Source organism: Podarcis gaigeae, assembly GCF_964106915.1.
Source record: "Podarcis gaigeae genome assembly, chromosome: Z".
In the NCBI taxonomy this organism is placed as follows: domain Eukaryota; kingdom Metazoa; phylum Chordata; class Lepidosauria; order Squamata; family Lacertidae; genus Podarcis; species Podarcis gaigeae.
This window is the reverse complement of record NC_139691.1, coordinates 18,194,930-18,219,999: the sequence shown is the minus strand read 5'-3', so window position 1 is coordinate 18,219,999 and position 25,070 is coordinate 18,194,930. Positions and strand designations below refer to the sequence as shown.

Below are 25,070 nucleotides of genomic sequence, written 5' to 3'. Positions count from 1 at the left end.
TGAACGGAAGACATAAGAATGAGAAAGGAAATTTCCCATCAAGCTCCTGGGTGCTCACCTGTTCTCCTTTTGGCCCCGATCCTCCTTGAGGGCCTGGAAGGCCTCGGTCTCCCTTTTCACCTTGCTCACCAGGGGGCCCAATCAGACCAATCAGACCTGGATGACCCTAGGAAAGATCAAATGATGCATTTCAAAATCTCAAGCGTGTGAAGGTAAAGAAAAGCTTATTTATTAAATTTAACACATTAATCAAATTTATATCCAACCCCTTCCTCTCCAAGGAGCCCAGGACAGGAAATGAATCAGTGATAAAATAATCTCATTAAAATAGATCAATTAATTAATTAATTGAAGTACTGAACAATTTAAAGCATCTTAAAAAACCATTATTTTTTTAAAAAAGAGATGTAAGCAAATCTTGTGGACTAGTGAGCTGGCATGGCCTAATGCTTAGAGGGTTAGACTGGGACCCGTGTGTCACAGTGCTGTTAGGCCTGAAGTGAGGAATTAACTCTTTATCATCAAAAGTACACTTGCAAGTCTAGTCCAAAATCAGGCCACTCACCTTTTCTCCCTTTGGACCAGAATCTCCTTTCAAGCCAGGTAAACCAGGCGGTCCCTTAAGAAAGAAAGAGGAACATACTATAAATAAATAGCACCACACCATAAACTTTCCTTTAGATAATCAAGATCTTAAACTTGTTTTAGATGGAAGTTATGAAGGAGGGGTGAATATGTCAGATTCTGGTTTCTTATTTTTGCAGTCTTTAGTTTGGTTCTCCATTATTTCCACATCAATTTGTGATTTCTATAGAAAGTTCTCATGAAAACATTAGGTGCAAATCTTTCCTGATATACACATGCCAATTTCACTAATGCATGCATTTATAGGGATAATTTATACTAGCATTTGCCTTTTTATACACATTACTTAGCTGGAAAACGTCGAAGGAGGGTTGTGTTTCAGTTCTCAAATTGTTTTGCAAAGTGCTGTTATGAGTTTGAGGGTGGGGGAGGAAGTAGGCTGTATGCAGTTCCTTCTAATTCCTGGATCTAGCAAGTATTAAAATATAAGCCAGGTTAGCTTCCTGGCCTCGGCCTTCCGAAATGGCCTCGGCTCAGTATACTTGAAGGAAAGTCTCCACCTCCATTGTTTAGCCTGGACACTGAGGTCCAGCTCTGAGGGCCTTCTGGCGGTTCCCTCCCTGCGAGAAGTGAGGTTGCAGGGAACCAGGCAGAGGGTCTTCTTGGTAGTGGCGCCCACCCTGTGGAACACCTTCCCATCAGATGTCCAGGAAATAAAAAACTATCTGACTTTTAGAAGACATCTGAAGGCAGCCCTGTTTAGGGAGGTTTTTAATGTTTGATGTTTTATTGAGTGGCTGGGGAAACCCAGCCAGATGGGCGCAGGGTATAAATAAATTATTATTATTATTATTATTATTATTATTATTATTATTCCTGTGTTGTGGTCACCTCAGTGATGAATCAAGAGAACAAAGGAAAGGGGGCTCTGTGCAAGATAAAATATGAGTGGGGCCCCTCCCTTTGGGTTGTTAATGCTTTGAACCCTTCCATCATAGGCTCAGGTTGTATAAATGAAAATAAACCATATATTATAAAGACACCATAGTCTCCTCTGTGCTTCATTCCAAAAGGAAACACAAACCCTGGCAAGAGCTTGGAACCCCTGAAATCTCGCATCACTCAGAGATGGGGGTGCAACAGTACAAAGGAAATAGGTTTGCCCTTAAATATGACCTGAATCAAATTTCTCCCCCATCCAGATCCAACTCATCTACTTATACTCATGTTTTCAAAAATGTAAATCTCATAATTTACATTTGGAATCTTTGGAATCTCATAATATTCTCAGATGCAAACTTTCTTGCCACCACCCAGCTCTAGCAACATACATGTTAAAGCAGAAAGTATGGGTTTGGGGTGTGCAAGGATCTGGACCTGTAACAGGCTTGAGCCTGCTTTTATCTTAAGCCCACATCTCTGTTCAAGTGTAAGAAGAGTCAGAATGAAGGAAGGACAGAATGCTGTTTTTCCTGTGTAACTTGTTTCTTGTGGTTTCTTATTAACCAGGTTGTGATAACTTTGTCATCCCTAGAAAAGGTGTTAAGCTCTGTGTATAGGTAGAACACTTGAATTAACAATTCAGAAGAGATGGTGATGGAAGTCTTCTCTAATGCAATTGCTTCTTCTTAATAAAGAGAGTCTTTGGCAGACTTAGTCCAACCACAGTGGTGCTTCTTCCACACAGATAAACACGGTTTTTAAAATACAGACAAGTTATGCGAGAAAGGAGAGTGGAATTCCAAGCTGCATTTTGACTGCAAATGGGAATACACCCCTCATTTCAAAGGCATGCTGGGCAGCTAAGACTGCAGCCAGAAGCTTCTGCAATAGCTTTGCCAGGTTGGGCCTGATGGGAGTTGGGAGTCCGAAACAACATATCTGGTAGCAGCTTGATAAAAGCTGGCATACAGTTTATGACTGCAATGTCCATCATTACAAAGCAGACTTCTTTTACAAGATGAGGACACCTGATTTTGGAAATACAGCAGATCCCAGGAATATGGTGGAATCAGAGTGGAAGTGAACTTCCACAACCATCCCCATTATTGGCAAGCAAACAAATAACAAAAATCCTGCAAAACTTCCAGACGTACCAGTGGTCCTGGAGGTCCGTCTGGGCCTGGAGCACCGGGAAGTCCTTGCTCACCCTGCAAAAAAAAGGATTACTCATTTTTACTCATTTGTTGAATTTTTAAAGCAATTTCCATAGTTCAATTCAGGCCCATGCAGAGCTTCTCTGAGAGTTTCTCTTGATACATGGCAACTTTCTATGCCCCTGTGTTATGCGGCAGCCTCTGAAGATGCAGAACCCATTCATGGTTTTTTATACTGCTTTGACTTCAGGGAGCCAGCACAGAGTCTAGGATGCTGATGTAATGGCCTGCTTCTCTTACAACAGAAGGCTTTCCTATAGATGACCTCTGTGCTCTTAATACTCACCACTGGGCCGGGGATCCCTCGAAGTCCATCTGGACCAGGCTTTCCTGGAGGTCCCTGAGGGCCAACAGGCCCCGTTTTCCCAGGAGGTCCCTCCAAGCCTGATTCACCCTGTGGTGAAAAAGTAAAAGAGAATCAAGCTGTTGTTGGAGGGAAACAGAGGCTGAAGCTGAACATGGATTTGACCTTCTGTGCCCTCAATAAAATTGCGTTTTTTACCTTGGCACCTTTCTCTCCTTGTCGGCCTTCAGGACCCGCTGGCCCAGGTGGGCCCTAAAAGAGATAAAGAAGGTTGATAAACAAACAGAATCAGATCCATATACTCCCTGTGATTCCTGCATTGCAGGGGACTGGACAACCCTTTGGGCCCCTTCTGATTATACAATGATTCTCCTTATATGTAAGCCCCTTGCCTCTATGTCCCTGTGTGTTTCATCCAGTATCTAAGGCCCTGCTCTCTCTCTCTCTCCGCCCCCGCCCCCCCCCATGTCTTGTTCAATGGAAGTATGGCAGCTGCTTTTTCAGTGGTGGTACCAACATCCACTCCATGGAGGAATTAACACTTTGGAACAGCAGATGCTGGGTCCAGACCTGACCCTTTCAGAAGGCCTTTGTCAAGGGTAGAAACCTCTATGTGTAGAAACCTCTCACTTATGTGTGTGGCTGGAATGTAGCCTAATGTGCAAAGGGAAGTCATGTATGTTGCCCTGCCTACTTTTGCCTTTGGCCCCTACCACCTCTGCTGGGTGTCCCCCCCCCCCAGAAGGGTTGCTCACAAGGCTGAAAGCCTTCCCCATCCCAGAAGAGTCTCATGTATGATTCTGTTGTTGCCATACACAGGCTGAGCAACAGATATGGCCTCTGTTCACATTAACAACAGCAACAACAATAACAATAGAACTGAACTTCACATTGTCACTCTTGAATTACGACCCATATAGGGGATTGGACAAGAGGATCACTGAGGTCCCTTCCAACTCTACAGTTCTATGATTCTGTGACACCCACCACCATTGCTGGTCTTCCCCTGAAAATTTCTGATAAGCCTTGCCATGAGGTTAGAGGACACCACGTAAAACGATAACTTACCCTTTTCCCTGGTGGACCTGAAGGACCTGGTTCTCCAGTTGGACCAGGAGAGCCCTGTATATATGAAAGGAATGTGAGCCAGTTCATCATTGCACCTCTGAGATGATACAGGAAGACGCCAAATGGTTTGACTCCATGCAACCAACCAAGATAGGCCATTAGCTGTCTTATAAAGGTGTCAGGAGCTGGCAGAGCCAGAAGGAGGATGGGTCTGGCAGGAACACAAAATGGGGACAGGACAATACCAGCGGTACCCAATGGGTTTTGGGGGGCCATCACCAGGGAGGAGGGGAGAGAATCAGATGCTAGTGGCAGAGAAGGGGAGAGATAAGTACCCCTTGATTTCCTGCCCATGCCCTCACCCCAGCAGGCTGGGCTCATCTCCCCACCGCCATCTCCTTCTGGGGAGGAGGAGGGCAAATGCTTGACACCTGGTAAATCTGGTCTTTAACAAACAGATGTGACACAGAAATGGTTACTCACAGTCTGACCGGGTTCTCCATCATCTCCTTTATCACCTGGTGGACCATCTTGGCCCTGAAAAGAAGACAAGAGATAGATTCATATTCTGCCATCCACCAACTCATGTTCTTTGAAGGCAGTCACAGGATATGGAAACCAAGGGTTGTTATGACTGAGTGACTGCTGAAGACCACACCCCAGAAGGGGAGCCCCACTGAATAAAGACCCCAATCTCCTTCTCCTTCTGTTTACAATTGCACTGTTATCACTCTTTCCAGTAAACCATGCAAAATTTGTTATATAAAAATCTAATAATCCACCTTGTAACAATGGCTAGGCTAGGCTGGAACTGGTCCAGCACTGGAGACATTATTCCCATTGTACTCTAAAGGGATGGTGGAACAAGGTATGGCTGTTGGCAGTTGCAGGAAAAGTTATGGAGCATAACAGGCAGCTTAGAGGGCTTAAATCCAAAACACTCTTCTCAGTTATTTGCTCTCCATTTGTTATATTTGTTTTGAAACAATGGGGAGCCGTCTTCCCCGCAGATCTCCATTGTCTATTATGGACTGGTGTTATACCTATACTGTACACATTTGGTCTTTAGATTAAAATCTAAAAAATATCTTGGTCTACCAGATTGCTGTTTCTACAGCAAATGTTTGGGTTTTTCCTGCTTTCTGTGCATTTATAAGCAGCACCTATGCTTATAGTCAAACTTTGTTGTATGTGTCTTGTTTGTTATTATGTGCTTTTTGTTTATCTGAAAAAATTCAATAAAAACTAATTAAAAATAAAATATTGCAACCTATGCCAGAAAATTTCAAGAAAAATGGAAACAGGATCCATTAATTGGCAATTGATGAGGGACTTGGCTTGACATTTGTTAATGATATGGAGAAGATTTGTTAATGATATGGAGATATGACATTTGTTAATGATATGGAGATATGGTCATATCTACAGAGAAGACTTGATTCTCCCAACCCAGGAATTCTGGAACTATTGTTCTTTGCAGGGGCGTTAAGAATCTAGCAGTTTTCAGCATTCCAGTTACCACACTTTGATTCCCAGGGTTATTTGAAGAGTTTCATATCTTGCAAATATATTGCAAAAGCAAAGATTATAAAATACATGTATGTTTATTGGACAGCAACCTAAAAATGGTTGATTGTGTTCAGTGTTGAAATGGGTTTTGAATTCAGAAAACCCTAGTTTTAAGATAATTGTTGACCACAACTAATTCCACCTCTACCTAGTGATCTCGCAAGGATAGAAGGACACATCTTATTTCTCTTTAGACTTGCAGTTTTAAAAAAGTCATGTTTATCTCTGAAAAACTGCCCCCAAGGGGGTGATGTAGACACCTCAGACTTTGAATCTTTTGGGGTGGCTGTTTGTGATTGATTTGGCCAAAGAATCTCATGGCTGGCACCTACCTACTAAATTTGATTTTATCCAGCAATGTTCATGAATATTTGATATGTACTGCATAAATATAAGCCTTGTAATCCACCATGGGATATATTTTATGCTACTCATTCTTTACAGGTTTTTATATTATTATTGTTGTGTTTCTACTCATTTTGCCTCTATGTCCATTTTGATGGTGTTTAGTTTGGTGATATGCTTAGTTTGATGTCTCGTTTGTTATATTTGCACATCTTATTAAATAATCCCTTTAAAAGGATACGATAGATAACAGAGGCTTGGGTAAATATGAAATGCAGAATCATAAACCCGCCACGATTTCACTGGTGAAAATGAAACCATTTTTTGCCTGAGTAAGTGGGGTGGAATTTGGCAACAAGGCTTGGTGGATGAAGGCAGAACAGTGTTGTCTGTACTCAAATGAGTCACAAGTAGAGATGTCAGAAAAATTCCAAAGCAAAAGGCAGCAGGAGTGGAAACTTACAATGTTTGCTTATTTGTTCCATACCCAGGACAGAAATCAGCCCAAAGAATATGATCAGAATCTACTGCTGTTGTTGCTTTGCAGGGGGTTGGACTAGATAGTGCTTTGGCTCCCTTCCAAATGCTATGATTTTTATGCTTTTCGTGGACAGATAATACGCAATTGGCCACATCCCTTTCCTCATTTGCATTGTTTTTCCTTTGTATTAAAATACACATGGTGGAATAGTGTAACGACCATTACATAATTGATTATTTAAATTACACATTTTGCCACAGTGAGGCAAATAATGTTGTTTTTTGGCGGAAGACGAACGGCAGTGAAGCAGAAACAGCACTGCATTCAACAGATACATGGCAGAACAGAAAATGATGGCTTCTCACATCCCCACTACTTGCTCTGCTCATTACAAGGGAAAATGTCCTCTGTGACCTTCATTTCCCTCCCCTGCAGTAAGGCTACAGAGGCAGTTGAGTAAAAATGAGAGTTAAGTCTTTGATTCTATGCACGCTTACAAGAAAGTCCGTTCCACCAAACCCACCGGGACCTACTTCTGAATATTGCACTGTGAGGCATATTTCAAAGAGGATACCAGAAGGAGGAAGTTATGCAAATTAACAGCTTCATAATTGGTACTTACGGCTGGACCAGGTTCGCCTGGAGGTCCCGGATCACCAGGAAAACCAACTGGACCCTACAAAAAAAAAATGTATAGAATGAAACCATGTAAATCTACAGTTCCTGGGTGGGCATCTTACAAAGAATGTAAACTGCAGCCTAGAGTATGAGCCCCTGATTCAGCAGCACACAGGGTTGTATCAAATATTAGATCTTAGTTGTTAATTCATTTTAACAATATTTAAAAATATGTATTTATATTTATTTCATAAAATTTATACACCACTTGGTCGTTAAAAAACTAACAAATCCTCATAGTGGTTTACAAAGAGAATAAAGCAACAAAGTCATCCGAGTTTACATTCAAATGATAAAATCAGCAATAAATTAAAAGCAGATTATAACGCATATGAACATTCAATGTTTCTGGACAGTCTTGCCTAAACAAAAATGTTTCTAGCAGGTGCCAAAAAAGCATATGGCGAATGACAACAATGTCAATAGGCAGGGAGTTCCAAAGTGTAGGTGCTACCATACCGAAAGACTGATTTCTTACAAATGTGAAACAGGTATTATGTTAATGGTGCCAGTCAATTGAAAATCAATGGAAATTACTCACTTAAGCCCACTGATTTTAATGGGCCTACTAACATTGGGCTAACACTGGATACAACCCACAGACATCTAGAGCCAATCCAAGGATGTACAGAGACACACACAGCTCCATGCAACAGCTGTGGTTTCAGTTACTCAAACAGGGTATCAGAACATGAGGCCACCACTCAAGTTTGCAAACTGAGACTCGATTCATCAAAAAATTGATTAATGAAACCGAAGCAAAAGCAACCCTTACGAGTGATTGTTCCAGAATACACTGCAAACCAATTATTGATTGGCCAAGATCAGTCAGTTATGTAGATATGGGGAAAGCTGTCCTCCTTTTGGAGATCATGGCCTATGAAATCCACGTGGGGGCTACTTACAGGGCTACCTTTGGGTCCATCATCACCCGGGGGACCTTTGGGTCCTGCGGGGCCAGCAGCACCTGAGGGGCCCGCTTCTCCCTTTTCTCCTCTCTCGCCTTTAGGACCCTGAAAATGGAAGAGAAGAGATCACATTATTCACAAACTTCTTGAAACACTTGCCACTTCAGTTAAAGATAATACACAGAATTTCTAAGGAAATGATGAAAAGGATCCTCCTCAACTCAGCATCTTTATTATTATTATTATTATTATTATTATTATTATTATTCCCAAAACCCTCCCCATCAGAAATGCCTTGGTCCTCAGTAAAGACAAGTAGTAATTGCTTCTTCTTTTTCTGAAAGACTCCCTCTCCTCACGGCAAAAGACTTCATTAAAGTAAATAGAAGAAATCAATACAATAAAAACAACAGAAGTCCACAAAAGCAGCACAGTATATTTGGGACTTAATATCAGGTGGGCAGAGTAGTTAAGGCCATCAGGAAAGGCAAATCTGATATTGTGCTATGGAGAGGCAACCCTGAGTATCTGCATGTAAGGTAAAATCCCACCAAACAGCATATTTTTCAGAGTCCTCCTGGCCTTTGGCAACACATAACTGATGAGTTATCTTTTCAGTTAATGTGGACTCTGGTTTGCTGGAGGTTTTTACACAGAGGCTGGGTGACTATCTCTTAGGGATTCTTTAACTGGGATTCTTGCACTGCAGAGGGTTGGACTAAATGACCCCTGGGATCCCTTCCAATTCTACAATTCTATGATTATATTAATTACTTATTCTACAGTAACATAGTAATGTCCTGTATGTCCCATTATTGTGCCTATAGCAGAAAAGTGGATTGGGTTGCTATTGAGGTTATATGAACCTCACACTGAAAACTTTAGACAGGACAACTTCAAAACCTCAGCACCATTTCATACCATCTTATTTCCAAACACAGTCATTTTTATAAGAAGATAAAGGCCTTACCGGGGGTCCACCGTCTCCAGGTAAGCCAGGTTCTCCAGATTCTCCAGGTTCACCCTGTAAAAATTGCAGGTCAGGACCATGAAATATAGCCATGCCCTTTGCTTTTGATATTGGGAAGAGCTGTACTCTAGCCCTCACCACTGACATTCCTATGCCTCCTGTTCTCCTTTCTCTGACAATCCTGGAGCTCAAACCTCCGTCCAGTGGTGTGTATGACCTCACTCTGCAGGAGCCACTCTGGGTATTTTAGAAACCAAACTTCCTAACCCCTCAGACCACAAGCTTGCCTGATTCCATGGTGGCATAAAAGAGTAAGAAGAGCCTTCTGGGTCATGCCAGTGGCCCAACTAGTCCAGTGCCCTGTCCTCACAGTGGCCAACGCATTATGGGAAGCTCACAAGCAGGAACTGAGAGGAAGAGCAGTTCCCCTTTTGCGGTTTCCAGCAACTGGTATTCAGAAGCATGGTTGCTGCCGACCATGGAGGGAGATCATAGCCATCTCTTGCATGACCACCGAAAGCTGAAATGAGGAATCTAGCAAGTGTTTTGTCTAGCTTAAACGTTTAAGTGGCCAAGGATGCTTGAGCAGATTCTCAATCTCCTTGCCGTGACCACCCTTTGATGGTTAAATGGTCCCCTGATGGCCTCTTGGTGAGAGGAACCCTCAAAACACTGGAGCTAACCATACTCTTGGCTTTCCTTCAGATGTCTCTCCCTCTGAGCTATAGCCTAGGCAAGATCCATCACTTGCCTGACTTTACCTATATCCAGATAATAACATTGCTCAGATGCTCATCTCCTCCTCTCAAATCACCACCCCAAAGGACTTGGGCATAGAGATGAGACAAAGATAGGTTACCTTCTCGCCGACAGATCCAGGATTTCCAATCCCACCTGGTGGACCTTGAGGCCCATCAGCTCCTGGGGCTCCAGATGGACCCCTTGGCCCTGGAGGCCCTGGAGGACCCTGGAGGATAGGAAAAAAAGAGACATTTAATTGGTGAAAAAGGTAACCTTTTGGCATAAGCAGACTGCAACAATAGCAACACTTCAGGGAAAATGGGAACCTTACCATTTGGCCAACATCGCCTGTTTCGCCCTTCTCACCAGGAGGTCCTGGTAAGCCCTGTGGAACAGTGTCAGAAGAGTGAGTAGAGCATCTGAATCACACATTTCTTTCCTTTCCCTTCCTCCCATAAATCACCTTTAACTTGTTTTGGAAATTACCTGCAACCCCACAGGTCCTGGAGGGCCAGGGAATCCTCTTGGTCCTTCGTCCCCTTTCTGACCAAAGAGACCCTGCTGTCCTCGAGGGCCAGGCTCACCATCAGCTCCCTAAAAAACACCCCCCAAAAACCCAACCAAAATGAATGAGGGGATGGAGTAAATCCCTTATGAAGGACATGGTTGGGGCTTTTTCAGATCAGGAAGGACGGACGGATTTCAGCACAGCAAATTTACCCTACTGTGGCTGCCATCTCAGAACGGAGCATGTTTCATTTGGATGGCTGGTAACTGGTGGAAGAGAGAAACTTAAGGAAATGAGTCTCTTCCCTTTTTGTTTCTACAGTCATGTCCCCACCTAGGGCTTGATTTGGGGGTGGCCTTTGAGGTGTTGTGGTCTCCAATTCCCACCACCCCGATCAATATATGTTGACTTTTGGGAGTTGTGGTCCAAAAACATCTGGATGTCAACACATTGGCTGCCCCTGCTTTAATTTTGAGGAGAAAGGGCTGTGAGGTCCCAGCTCAGCCTGAAGCCAGAAGACTAGATCCTTTAATCCTAGGAAACAGGTTGTGGCTTCTCAATGGTAGAGGAAAGGCACTCTGAACATGATCAGAGACTATGATCTTCACATATTCAAGGATTCCTGGAATGAAGTCCAGTACAGTTCCCACATAAGTGAAGTTTGACAAGATATTGGATGATTGAGAATAGTAGCCATACTTACAGCTGGACCTGGTTGACCAATTGGGCCCTGTGGACCAGTAGGGCCTGGTGGACCCTGGAAAAAAAGAGATGCATGCTCAGTGAAATGACCAGGGGATAGCAAGCTGCCTACCTGCAAACGACATGTTCTCCCCCACACTGCGTTTCCTTTTCATTGAAACAAACAGGGTGGAATGACGTAATAACAAGATAACCAAATTACATAATAATGCCAGGTTCAGTGGAAGATGAACACAAGGAAATGAAATTCAGGTTTGGTAGCAAAATGAAAAGAATGCTGTATGAGACCATTATTATTATATACTTCTTTATACTCAGCCTTTTCCCCTGACAGTTCTCAAGGCAGCTTACAGAGAAAAACAAGAACTACTAAAAACATATTACAAAAACCATAATTAAAAAATAATTATGGTATACACTGATAGAATTAGAACTATATACATATATAAAATCAGTTTAAACCATACCAATAATTACAATAAAAACAGCTTGGCACCAGCTCTTTAATGAAGAGCAGGCAGATCTCTAAAGCCTACTGGCAAAGGGAAGTCTTCACCTGCCAACAGAATGAGGAGGGAGCCAGTCTGGCTTCTCTAAGGAGGGAGTTCCAAAGTCTGGGAGCAGCCACCAAGAAGGCTCTCTCCCACATCCCCACCAAGTGGCCCTACGAGGGTGGCAGGACCAAGAGAAGGGCCTCCCCTGAAGATCTCAAAACCTGGGCAGGTTTGGTTGAGGGAATACCATCTTTCAGGTACAGGTGTAAGAGAAATCAATAAGGTTTGGCTTCAGGATTAAGGATAATGAACTTAGGTAAAGGTAAAGGTACCCCTGCCTGTACGGGCCAGTCTTGACAGACTCTGGGGTTGTGCGCCCATCTCACTTAAGAGGCCAGGGGCCAGCGCTGTCCGGAGACACTTCCGGGTCACGTGGCCAGCGTGACATCGCTGCTCTGGCGAGCCAGAGCCGCACACGGAAACGCCGTTTACCTTCCCGCTGGTAAGCGGTCCCTATTTATCTACTTGCACCCGGAGGTGCTTTCGAACTGCTAGATTGGCAGGCGCTGGGACCGAGCAGCGGGAGCGCACCCCGCCGCAGGGATTCGAACCGCCGACCTTTCGATCGGCAAGTCCTAGGCGCTGAGGCTTTAACCCCTTAATGAACTTAGTGCTGGCCAAAAATAAGAGAGAATCTGATATGGAATAAGGATGAGGGTGATATAAGCTGTGCAAAAATGTTCTAACTTGAGTAACCTCAGACTGCCAGGAGAGCTAAATAACTGCTACACAAACTGAATCTAAAAGATGAAAAACTATTTCTGCAACATTGCTTTGGACACTCTGTAGTATTCCACTATATATGAGGAAGTTAGTCTCTGTGATTTGCGTGACAATGACTACATCCATGTTGTGCACTTTGTAGTGTGTTCAGAGGACTCTGGGTCTCAAGAGTTCAGGGACCTCTCCCAGGTACTTGGAATAAAGAGGAGCATCAGGTGAAGAACAAAAGTTGTCCTGTGGTTTGATTCCCACAGGGAACAGAAAATAATACCTTCTTACATCGCCACTTGCAACAACCCACCTCAAGAGGAAAACCACACCTTACCTGTTCCCCTTTGTCACCTTTACTTCCTTTCTGTCCTGGTTCACCAATTTCACCCTATTCAACAAGGGGAGAACATAAACAGCATTATATTTTGTTAGAGCAATCAATAAAGTTTGGTTTCAGGATTAACGATATTGAGCATTCCTCTGGTCAGCAATCAATAAGGGGTGTGTGTGTGAGGGTGGCATTAGCTTGGTTCATATCCTGCACTAGTTGTGCAAAAACACTCTATCATATATAACCACAGCTTGCCACATAATGCTAAGAAAGCTGATTTTAAAAGGGCTAACTGATTATAGTAACTTGTTGAAACCTTTTTGCAACTTTTGTTAATTTCCCAGTATATTTGCGTGTTGTGTGTCAACCACTGACTAAATCTTTTGCATTTTGTACAATGTTCAGAGTACCCAAGGTGACTCTCCAGACATGCACATCAGAAAACAAAGGGATACCCTGGTGTACGTTTCAAACGATTATCTTGAAGGCTCATTTCCACAACAATGTAGAGCAATCCCTCTGCAGGTTAAACAAAACCCAGTGAGAACATTAGCAAGGAGAGGAGGATATCCTTCACTGGATACATGCTAGATTGATAATTGATTAGTGGCAGGTTTTCCTAACCTGAATCGTGGAAAGAAGCTTTTATTACACTTATACCAAAGACTGAGGTTGATAAAAAACAGATCAAGAACTACCGCCCAATATCTTTATTGAATGTGGATTACAAAATATTTGCAGACATTTTGGCAAAAAGATTGAAGAAAGTGTTGGTGGAGGAGATTCATAAGGACCAGGCAGGCTTTCTCCCGGGTAGACACCTATCGGATAATGTAAGGAACATAATTGACATAATAGAAATGCTGACAGCTAATAGTAATACAAAGGCAGTCTTGATTTTTGTGGACGCGGAGAAAGCCTTTGACAATATTTCTTGGAAGTTTATGAAGAAGAATCTCCATGGGATGGGGGTAGGCCAAAGATTTGAAAATGGTATAGGTGCAATATATTCGGAACAAAAGGCAAAATTAATTGTAAATAATGTGGTTACGAATGAACTTCTTATAGAAAAAGGGACACGGCAGGGGTGCCCAATTTCCCCGTTACTTTTTATATTAGTCCTGGAGGTTCTGTTAAACATGGTAAGGGGTGACCAGCTGGTTAAAGGAGTTCAGGTCGGAGCTAGAGAGTTATTATTTTGGCTTTTGCAGATGACTTAGTTTTGACCCTACAGGAGCCAGACACTAGTACAAAAAGAGTTTTAGAACTAATCCGAGTTTTTGGTCAGGTAGCAGGATTTAAATTGAACAAACAAAAAACCAAGGTCTTGGAAAAAAACTTAACAAGCGTGGAAAGAGAGAGGTTTCAAGAGGAAACTGGTCTAATTATGGCAAAAAAAGTGAAATACCTGGGAATTAATATGACATCTAAAAATGTGAATTTATTTAAAGACAATTATGATAAATGTTGGACTGAGATTAAGAAAGATCTAGAAATATGGTCGAACTTGAAGCTTACCTTGCTAGGACGAATTGCAGTGATTAAAATGAATGTATTGCCTAGAATGTTATTTTTGTTTCAGACATTACAAATTGTGAATAAACTGAATTGTTTCAAGAAGTGGCAGAAAGATATATCTAAATTTGTCTGGCAGGGCAAAAAGCCCAGAATAAACTTTAAGATACTTACTGATTCAAAAGAAAGAGGGGGATTTGCCCTGCCAGACTTAAGACTGTACTATGAATTGGCAGCTTTCTGCTGGTTGAAAGACTGGCTACTACTTGAAAACGCAGACATTCTGGATTTGGAAGGTTTTAATAATATGTTTGGTTGGCATGCATATATCTGGTATGGCAAGGTTAAAGTGCACAAGGGTTTTAAAAACCATATTGTCAGGAAAGCATTATATAATGTTTGGACTCGGTATAAGGATTTGCTGGAAAATAAAACTCCCAGGTGGTTATCACCAATGGAGGCTAAAGAGGTGAAGAAGCTAAACACGAGAACCAACTGGCCAAAATATTCTGAGATTTTAGAAATAGAGAGTGGCGAATTTAAATTACAGAGTTTTGAGAAGATAAAGTCCAAGGTACGAGATTGGCTCCATTATTATCAAATAATGGAGGCCTTTAAACAAGACAGGAAAATTGGGTTCCAGGTGGAAAAATCGAAATTAGAAACTGAATTGTTAGAATCCAATATCAAGAATCTATCAAAGATGTATAACTTGCTGTTGAAGTGGAATACAATTGATGAAACTGTTAAATCAGCAATGGTTAGATGGGCACAGGACCTAGGGCATGACATTATGTTCGCTGACTGGGAACAGTTGTGGACCACAGGTATAAAATTTACGGCTTGTAATGCCTTAAGAGAAAACATTATGAAAATGATTTATAGGTGGTACATGACCCCAGTCAAGCTTGCTAAGATTTATCATTTGCCCAATAATAAATGCTGGAAATGTAATGAGACTGAAGGTACCTTCTTTCACCTTTGGTGGACCTGCCCGAAGATTAAAGCTTTCTAGGAAATGATTTATAATGAAATTAAGAAAGTACTCAAATGTACTTTTCATAAGAAACCAGAGGCATTTTTTTGGGGTATGGTGGGCCAACTGGTGCCAAGGAGGGATAAGATCTTTTTTATGTACGCCACAACGGCAGCAAGGATTCTACTAGCAAAGTATTGGAAGACACAAGAGCTACCCACGCTGGAGGAATGGCAGGCGAAAGTGATTGACTTTATGGGACTGGCAGAAATCACCGGCAGAATCCGCGACCAGGAGAAAGAAACTGTGGAGGAAGATTGGAAGAAGTTTAAAGTATATCTTAAAAATCGCTATAAAATTGAGGAGTGTTAAAGTGTGAAGGGAAAGGAAGATGTATAATTACAGCTATATTTATTCTTTTTCATTTAATGTGATATTGAAAAGGAGAATAAGTTTAAATTTTAATTGGTTAAAAGAGTTGCTGAAAAATTGTGAAACTAGGATGCAAAAAGGGGAAGGTATGGGGAAGTCCGAGAAAAGAGGCTTATGAAAAGGAGGTTAAGAAAGTTGGATCTATGTTTTCTTTTTGTGTGTGTCTGTTGTTGTATGTATTGTTTAGTGTTGCTGTGTTGATAAAATTGGAAAATCAATAAAAAAATTATTTAAAAAAAAAAGGTTTTCCTAACCTGATTATTTGGGGGGCGGCATAGGGTGGTATTGGGAAATGTCTCCTACCTTGTCTCCATCTTCCCCTGGTGGTCCAACAGGCCCTGCTGGGCCAGGAAGCCCAACTGGACCTTGGATACCATCACGACCAGCTGGTCCTTGAGGGCCTTTTTCACCCTAAGAAAGGTTAGAGGGGGAGGAGAAATCAAAATCCCAGATCAAATTCCACTCCACTATATTGACACATGTAACTTGCTCATTTTAAAACAAGCCTAACTCCGATCCTTGCTCTGAGGAATAAAAAATAAAGTAAGATGATGATGATGATACTCCACCCATCTGGCTGGGTTGCTTCCAACACGTATATAAACATAACAAAACATCAAATATTAATAACTCTCTAGTTGTCTCCACCTCAAGAAGGTGAGGAGGAGATTTAGATCAGAGAGTAAGTAATGAGCTCAGACAGGATGGATCTCCCCTCCCATCAATGTGCAACTAAAGTTTCCCCCCCTTTAATATATGTATATGTATTACACACACACACACACACACACACACCCCATATATTAAGAAAGCACATATATCAGCAGCTTTATACAGAGTGAGACCCACTGGTCCATCTCTCAGTATTGTCTACCCTGACGGGCAGCACCTCTCCAGGATTTCAGGCACAGTATATTCACAGCTGCACCTGGAGTTGCCACCAGGAACTGAACCTGCATGTAATGTGATGCGAAGTACCACTGACCGAAGACGCTGAATAACAATACAGGAAGGTGCCTTACATTGAGTCAAAAATCAGGGATGGGGAAACCTTTGGCTCTCCAGTTGTTGTTTGACTCCAACTCCCAGCAGCCCTTGCTGCCAGGATGAACAATGGTCAGGGATGATGCAAGTTAATGTACAGCAACATCTGGAGGGCCAAATGTGTTGCATTCCTGTTCCACAATGTCTTATCGGATTATCTCCATGATTTCAGGCAAGGAGTGTTTTCCCTAGCCCTGCCTGGAGAAACCAGTGGGGATTGAACATGGGGCCTTCTGCATGCAAGGCAGATTCTCTGCCACTGAGCCATGGCCCTTCCCTAAGCACAAAGTAAGGTTTTAGTCCTTATAGTTCTCAAGAAAAGGCTGAATTAATTTGGAATATAGGAAGCTGCCTTACTCAGACTGCTGGTCCATCTGGCTCAGGATTGTCTACACTGACTGACCGCAGGCAGTCTTCAGGGTTCCAGGCAGGGGGTGTTCCCAGCCTTACAAGTGGGAATTGAAAGTGGGACATTCTGCATGCAGGCAGGTGCTCTGCCACTGGGCTGAAGCCTTTCACAGTGGAAATATTCCGTCGTACATCCTAGCCGAGGTACTACATTTCAGTGGGCAGACTTTTAGCTTCAAATGTCACTGATGCTTTGTACTGAATGGAGAAGAAATACTGCAAACTTTGAAATTAGCTTAGCTTCTTCAGTTGTCATTTCTGCATTGCATGGGGTTGGACTAGATTGCCCTTTGGGTCTTTTCCAACTCTAGACTTCTATGGCTTTATCATTCTTATGAGTTGCTGTTTCAAAGCATTTCCTTTACTTGAAGGCCTAGATTTAGAGTGTGAGCAGAGAGAGGTAGTTGCCCTGTACTTCCTCCTCCTGCCTGCAACAGGATGAATGTTTGATGTTTCTCTCCTTTCCAAGAGCATCACTTCATCCTCTCCCTTGAATTCCAGGCACTCTCTGCAGTAACCAATCTGGCATCAGATAAACTACCCATTTCAGCTCTCTGAAAACATTACATATATAAATGCTACGGTGCAGACATCTGCGACACAGCTTGGAGAGGGAGATTAGTGCCTCAGGCCTGGCTGCCATCTTTCAAAAACTCTACGCCAACACTCAGTTCGAGGTGTCGGGCAGGCAAGAGGGAAAAGGACTTACTGAGGCTGTGTTTTCCGTGCCTCTGAAAGTCACAAGCTGTGTGTGGTGGGAAAGGAGAGAGAGATCATCATGGCCCAGAGTGGAGGGGAAAGGAAAACAAGAATAATAATGATATCCTCCTTCCAGACAGAAGGGGTGTCATGTAAGAAGGGTCATCAACCATCAACATCAACACCTACCCACCCATTCTGCCCAGTGGTACATCCCCAGCGACTGGGAGCCAGGAGATACACTGCTACTGAATATGGAAGCTCTCTATTGAATTATCATACCTTTAAAACACACACACACACACACACACACACACACACACACACAGGCTTCTCCCCCACGCATCTCACCACATTACACGTTTAGATGTTTGATCCAAGTTTTAATCTTGCTTAGCCTATTTTGCAGGGAGTTCATTCCAAGTCTAAAATTCTATTATTCTAACTAACCACTTGCATCACTTGCAGGATCAGACCACCCCAGCCCCACCCACTGACCGTGATCCGAATGTAAGACTTACCGGGGTCCCTTTCTCACCAGCAGGGCCCGGTGGCCCTTGTGGTCCAGGCCGCCCTGGCAGACCGATGGGGCCAGCTGAGCCAGCAGGACCTCGCTCACCAGGAGAGCCCTGGATGAAAGGATGGAGAGAGGGTTGGTGGACATTCAACAACGAGACAAAGGCTGCTATGAAACCATCAAAAATTATGTGAGTGTGAACATCATTTGCTAACTTCAGGTTCAGTGATCTCTTTCAGGCTGCTTGCAGACCTGGAGCCCTCTTTAATGAAGGGATGGAGACCTCCTGTGGGATGGAGACCTCCTGTGGCTTCCAGCAACTGGTACTCAGAAGCATTACTGCATCCAACAGTGGAGGTAGAACATAAGAAGATCTCTTCTGGATCAAGCCAGTGACCATGTAGTCCAGTTCCCTGTTCTCACAGTGGCCAACCAGACGTCAGTAAGAATCCTTAGCAAAAGAGCACTCTCTTGTTTCCTGTGGTTTCCAGCAACTGGTATTCAAAGTATTACTGCCTCTGACTGTGTAAACAGAGCATTGCAGGTTCAAACTCTGTATGAGACAGTTGCATATTCCTGCACTGCAGGGGGTTGGACTAGAATGATCCTCAGGGACCCTTCTAATTCTACAATTCTTTGCTTTTATGCTTCTAACAACTACTGGTTCTCAAAATAGAAAAATTAACATCCATAAGCAATGTATAACGGCTTTTTATACATCACACTGATGTTTCCATTACATTGAGATCAATGTCAGTTGTTACCTACATGATGTAAAAAGTTACCTAACTTACATTAAGTAATGGACAGTGAGACTAATAACATAGTATTGGGAAGAAACTGAACTGCAGCAGCATGTAAACAGCACTGATTGTGACAAATGCAGGTCAAAACCAAAATCACAGCCTCGTTACACCCTCTACATAAGGGCTACTCTTTCAGCTTCCTAATGGGTCAACATACTGCTGGCTCTCAAACAAGAGTAGAACCCCACTTTCTGTAGAACCAATACAGGAAATCCAGTCCTACCAAAGAACCCAGGGCCAGACACCAGATGCCACAGTTTAGGTGCAGCAATTTGCTTTGAATAGAAGATAAGCAAACAAGAACTGAACAGTCTGCAGCATTTCTAAGGTGGAAGAATTTGGCTGTTGGCAAATGTGAAGATTCAAGGCAATTCTAAGTTTTGTACTTACTGCTGGGCCTGGGGGTCCAGGAGGTCCTTCATTGCCCTTCAATCCCACAGGTCCCTGCAGGCAAGAAGATGGGAGAGAAAGGGGAGAAAGGTCACCCAAATGGAAAATTAGCAGATGACCAATCAGGCTTTTGTTAGGGGAAGTCAACTGTATACTAGTGCTTTTAAAAAAAACATTTAAGAGAGAAATATGCAGGCACCCCCAAGAAATATTTAAATGATGTTTTTGTCTGTCTGACCTCAGCCTTTGATATAACCAACAAAGCTATGCTCTGGCTCAAATTATGGAGGCTAGGGATGGCTAGTCGACTGGTGACCATAATTAATAACCTGTGCACTGGAAATAAAATGTAAGTTAGAGTAGACAGGCAATGTCAGCTGTACAGTCAACAAAAGTGTAAGGCTTGCTGCCCCCTTTTTTGGTTATCATATATGTGAATGATATCATTGTCCACTCATCCAATAAAGCTACCCTTCCAGCATTTCCAGGCTCACAGAAAAGGAACATACTGAGGTACACCAATTATATGGTTCTGTCATCTCAGACTCAAATTGGTATGCAGAAACTATTAAAATTGTTTGGGGGAAATTAGCAGAAGGCACAGCGTGATGCTTCCAACGTAAGTCCTGTTACTTACGATTGGACCAGGAAGACCCCTATCTCCTGGGAATCCTCTCAGACCAGATGGACCATCTTTTCCAGGAAGGCCAGCAGGACCCGGGTCACCCTGCAAGGAAAGGTTCAAGGTTCAGAATTGGAAGGAGAAACTCATTGCTTATTTGCACAGTTGGATTTTTTAAAAAAGTTTTGTTGTTAACATTCTGTTTATAATGTGAGAATTCAAATGTTAAGAACAGAAATTAGTAAAATAAAAATAATAAACAAAATGTATTTAAAAAACAACAACAAATCAAGAGGCATTTTAAAAAAAGCAATTCCTATTCCTTGGGCCAATTTTTAAAAAGTTTCTTGTTTTAACAGAGAGAGAGAAATCAAATTGATGAGGGACATCATTAAGTTCTCCCTTATGGTCAATACAGACCAATCCTACCTGGGGAGGGGCTATAGCTCAGGGATAGGTAGAGCATCTGTTTTGCATGTAGAAGGTCTCGCTCAGGTTCAGTCCTTGATTGCATCAAAACAGACTCACCTTTGTTCCTTCCTTTCCAGCTAACCCAGGAAGTCCTTGTTCACCTGGAGGTCCAGGGGGCCCTGGATGGCCACGCTCACCCATTGGACCAGTTTCCCCAGTAGGACCCTACGAGGAAAGCATAGAGAGTAATTAAATGCACAGAAGGAGAGACTTCTTTTCCATATGACACTGAAAGCAAGAACAACACATGCAAAAATACCGGAACAGGAGAGAGGGAGCTTGATCTGAGAGGTATATCAAGCTCTGTGGTTTAGCAAGAATAAGTAAGTCCCAAGTGCTGCAACCTTTTCACATCTATAAAAATCTGTGCATATTTGTATATTCTGCCTAAGGACTGGGACTGTTTTAAATAGTTATGCAATTTGCAACTGAATGGATGAATACATCTACTTACATCTTGGTGGTCCTGACCTTTCTGCTCCCTTAGCCACTCTCAGACCAGTGAAGAGGGAGCAACAGTTTGTGGAGAGCAACAGCAGTGGAGAGGGAGCATATCCACTTTTCCATTTGTCCCAAGTTTTCTACTGCTTGTTGCAGTGCAGATTAGTACTGCCACAAGTTTTGTCTGGGATTCTGGGTCCTCATCCCACACCTTCCTCCACAACTACTCAATGAGGCACCCATAGAAGCTCACAATATCCTGTCCATCACTGTTCCACTTTTCTTCATTCTTAACCACCCCTTTCTCTGCCCCCTTGTGCCACAGCACTGCAGTGCATGCCCTGTTTTCCTATTGCTCTTTTTCAGAGGTTCTTGAAGTCCATTTTGTTCCTGTGCACATGTTCACAAGCACACAATTAATAAAATAATAATAATAATAATAATAATAATAATAATAATAATAATAATAATAATTTTTTAAAAAAATATTGCCACTTCTCTGGAACCCCCAAGGGGAAGTCCAACAAGAGCAAGTTAAAAATAGACTGTAATTTGATTAATATTAAAGGAAGACCACTCACATAGCCCATATGTGAGTGGTGTCAATAGCACAGGGTGCTGACCGCTGCTGCAGCCAAGGAATGGGGGGCTACGTGGATGGTTGACATTCCCCTGTTATTCCCCATTTTTGCATTGTGGTGACACATCTGATACTACTGGCACTGGAAAGGGAAGCTGCTTTCGCTCTCACACACGTACACATATATGTGCAATGCCCACATGAGCGCAAAAGGGGAACCCTTTTGTTAAAAAAAATAGTGTAGGGCAGAGAACCAGAAGTGCACATCAAGAGGCTCTTGAGGCAACTGGAAATTTTTACACAAGGCATAGGCGGAGACAGAAGTGGGGAGGTGAAAGAGGAACACCTACACAATGTGTCACAAGGGAAAGTGTGTGTTTTTCCATTCAGGAGCCCCCCAAAAAAAGAATGGATCAGAAGAAGAACCAATTTCTAATTGGGTTTTAATGGGTATTTTGTTTGTTCTGTAAAAAAACCATTTTTGTAAAAAAAAAAAAAAAAAAAAAAGGTTTTCGCATTTCTGCATTGGGCTTAGAAATGATAAGCTTTCAGATCAGTGCTACTGACCCAATGCAAATTATAAGAAAGCATGAGACAAATGGGAGTGTGGGCAGACCCCTAAGTGTCCCAATCCTGCATCTCCTCACAAAGGAAAAGCAAACATCGCAAAACTTCTCATTGACTCCATTAACAATACCTTGGCAACATGCTGTTTCCAAAGATTACACTAATTACGTTTTAGCATATCCAAATAATAATTACCAGGCAGTCAACTTTTACACCCCAGAAAGCAGAAACAAACATGGGCTTACAGAATTAACTCTGCCATTAATCCGACAGGGTCTACTAATTGCTAGATAATTGGATAGTTGGCAGCTCTCCCTGTAAGGTTGGGAGAAGGAAATTGGCAAGAGAATGGGGTGGTTTGGGCTGGGTGGGCAGGGGGTGCTTACCTGAGGACCGACAACTCCGGGAGGCCCAGGGGGACCTGTCTTGCCTTGGAAACCCTGTTTGAAAAAAGTAAATAAGAAATTACTGTTTTAAAAGAGCAGTGGATAGCTAAATAAATTGCTAATCTTTTATCATGCAAGATAATGATCCAGCTGACATTGATTAGCTTATTTTCTCCAAATAAGTTTTCTTATCGTCTTAGAAAGAGGGAGAAATCCCAAAGGACTTGATACATATTATCATTTATGCTTGGAGTGTATGTTGGTGCAAGACTCTTGGAATTTAATTTTGACAGAAATGATAGGTATTACTAAAGAAACTATTGTTTGTTGTCCAAAATTAATCTTAGTGAATATTTTTGATGGTACCAATGTAGATATATTGTCAAAAGAACTGGTCATATGTATGACAGTAGAACAAATTCACTCAGAAGGTGGTAGACTACATTGGGGTTTTTAAAAGCAGAGATTGGATGGCCATCTGTCATGTATGATTTAGTTGAGATTCCTGCATTGCAAAGGGTTTGACCAGATGACTCTCAAGGTCCCTTCCAACTCTGCAATTCTATGATTCTATATTATTGGCAATTCAGATAGTAATTGCAACTCAATGGAAAACAGCGCAAAATCCGACACTGGACATGGTGCCAACCTATTTTGGAATATAACTAAAATGGATAAAATTATGCATAATTTTAAATTTTGACAAGGACCAGAACCTCCAGATACTTTAAATATGATTTGGAATTCCTTTATGACATAAACAACAGAGCCATCATTTTCAAGACAGCCCTTGTCACCAGCCTGGCAAATCTAGAACTAGACTTGATAAATAGATAATATTGATAGTTTTTACTTAAGAGTGGCCTTGCTATTTTAACCCATGTGCAAGTGGACTCATTCTAGCTGCCTATTTTGTAGTTATGTTTGTCATATTTTGTTTCCATTTTCATCTGTTGCTATAATTGTTCTGTCTGTTTTACATACATTATAAAAAAAATAAATCCTGAAAGAGATAGTGATAGGGAAATGAAAGGCGACAGAAGGAGTATCTGAATATTTGCAGGTTATCAGATGGGAAAGCAGATTATATGAGGTTCAAAAGTTTGGTTGTTACTGAACCAAAACTTTCCACAGATTGGAAGGTGTATGAATCAAGTGCAACAGAACTGATGGTTTGCACCAAAACCCCCCCAAATCCAGCACAATTAGCTGGTAATGATGAGAGTTGGGGTGCAAAACATCAGAAGGGCACCAGATTTCAGCAGAGGAGGCTGGTTTAGGCTGTAAGACTCTGATGAATGAGCTCTAAGAAGAAAAAGGGATTTGTAAGAACCTAAGAAGAGTCTGCTGGATCAGGCCAGTGGCCCATCTAGTTCTGCATCCTATTCACTTAGTGGCCTAACAGATGCCCTAATGGGAAGCCTACAAGCAGGACCTTAGCAGAAGAGTAAAGCCATAAACTCCTGTTCCCAAGGAGGCAGGAATTCTCAGTTGTCATTTAAAGAAGAATGGTGGCAACCGGCTACAACCTAACCAAAGGAATACTGATGATGGTGCTATGTGCCACATTCCCCCACTCATTTTATTGTCCCCTGAAATGCTGAAATGTCCCCTTTTAATTCCTTCTGAAAAGGGTGCACAATAGGTTGCCTGTTGTACTTACCACTGATTTTCAAATAATGTCTAGGGGGACCCTTAGATGTTTATCAGTGGCTCCTCACAATGAAACGATCAGCAATGGCAGACAATGCCCCATAAAGATTTATTAAGTGCTATGGTTGGTGTTTCAATATATCTTGAGTGTCATGGTTCATCTTCCAAGAGATCTTGACCACAGTTAGCCTTCCAAGGTACCTTGACTGCCATGGGTGGCCTTCCAGAATATATTGAATCCCATGGTTGGTCTTACAAGATATAATGAATGCCATGGTTGGCCTTCCAAGATATCCTGACTGCCACAGTTGGTCTTCCAACACATATCCCCAGCAGAAAGTTGAATTCTCATTCTGCAGTGGAACATGCCCAAGAATCCTCTGCAAAGCATACAAATACACAGAATACAACCACACATCAAGTACCTATCAGAATGGGGAATATCTCTGTGTACTTACAGTTTCACCTCTCTGCCCAGGATGTCCTGGCAACCCGTCCTTTCCTGGTGGACCCTAGAGGAGGAAAGAAAATGCTAAGAGGACACAGCCAGCAAGATTTTCTTCACATACAAGGTGTGATGAATCCGAGCCAGTGGGTTGTCTTGTAAGAGTTTTTAAAGCTCTGTTTTGGTTTACTGGGTGCATTGGTGGGTCAAGGGCAGATGCTTCTCTCCTTGTTGTACTTACTGGAGGGCCTTTGGGTCCAGGAAAGCCAGTAGGTCCTTGGGGCCCTGGAGGACCCTTAGAGACAAAAGAACACAAGAAAGTTAGTGTTGCCACCTGGTGATGCTAAAGCAATTGGCCTCTCACTTGGGGGTGGGCTCTAGAGCAAGGGGTGGGGCAGGTTTGGTAGAACCTCAAGATCCATCAGTCAGAGGCAGGTGCATAATTACAGCAGAGGGAGGCTCTTCTGTTGTTGTTGTTGTTGTTGTTACTACTACAACTTTCCT

General features: G+C 42.4%; 1 protein-coding gene across 3 annotated transcripts in view; it reads right to left on the bottom strand.

The window, feature by feature from the left end:
- The window catches only part of COL5A1 (collagen type V alpha 1 chain), a 177,036-nt gene that overhangs the window by 17,952 nt on the left and 134,014 nt on the right, over nt 1-25,070 (bottom strand). For all 3 annotated transcript variants that reach the window (XM_083722005.1, XM_083722007.1, XM_083722006.1), the window contains exons 36-58: nt 24,808-24,861; nt 24,580-24,633; nt 22,469-22,522; nt 20,552-20,659; nt 20,039-20,128; nt 19,402-19,455; nt 18,210-18,317; nt 15,841-15,948; nt 12,618-12,671; nt 11,017-11,070; nt 10,292-10,399; nt 10,137-10,190; nt 9,924-10,031; nt 9,065-9,118; nt 8,092-8,199; nt 7,131-7,184; nt 4,597-4,650; nt 4,114-4,167; nt 3,244-3,297; nt 3,028-3,135; nt 2,682-2,735; nt 566-619; nt 59-166 (exon numbers count right to left, since the gene is read on the bottom strand). In XM_083722005.1, coding sequence (XP_083578131.1) covers nt 59-166; nt 566-619; nt 2,682-2,735; nt 3,028-3,135; nt 3,244-3,297; nt 4,114-4,167; nt 4,597-4,650; nt 7,131-7,184; nt 8,092-8,199; nt 9,065-9,118; nt 9,924-10,031; nt 10,137-10,190; nt 10,292-10,399; nt 11,017-11,070; nt 12,618-12,671; nt 15,841-15,948; nt 18,210-18,317; nt 19,402-19,455; nt 20,039-20,128; nt 20,552-20,659; nt 22,469-22,522; nt 24,580-24,633; nt 24,808-24,861 — 1,710 coding nt within the window. The remainder of the gene's footprint in view (nt 1-58; nt 167-565; nt 620-2,681; nt 2,736-3,027; nt 3,136-3,243; nt 3,298-4,113; nt 4,168-4,596; nt 4,651-7,130; nt 7,185-8,091; nt 8,200-9,064; nt 9,119-9,923; nt 10,032-10,136; nt 10,191-10,291; nt 10,400-11,016; nt 11,071-12,617; nt 12,672-15,840; nt 15,949-18,209; nt 18,318-19,401; nt 19,456-20,038; nt 20,129-20,551; nt 20,660-22,468; nt 22,523-24,579; nt 24,634-24,807; nt 24,862-25,070) is intronic.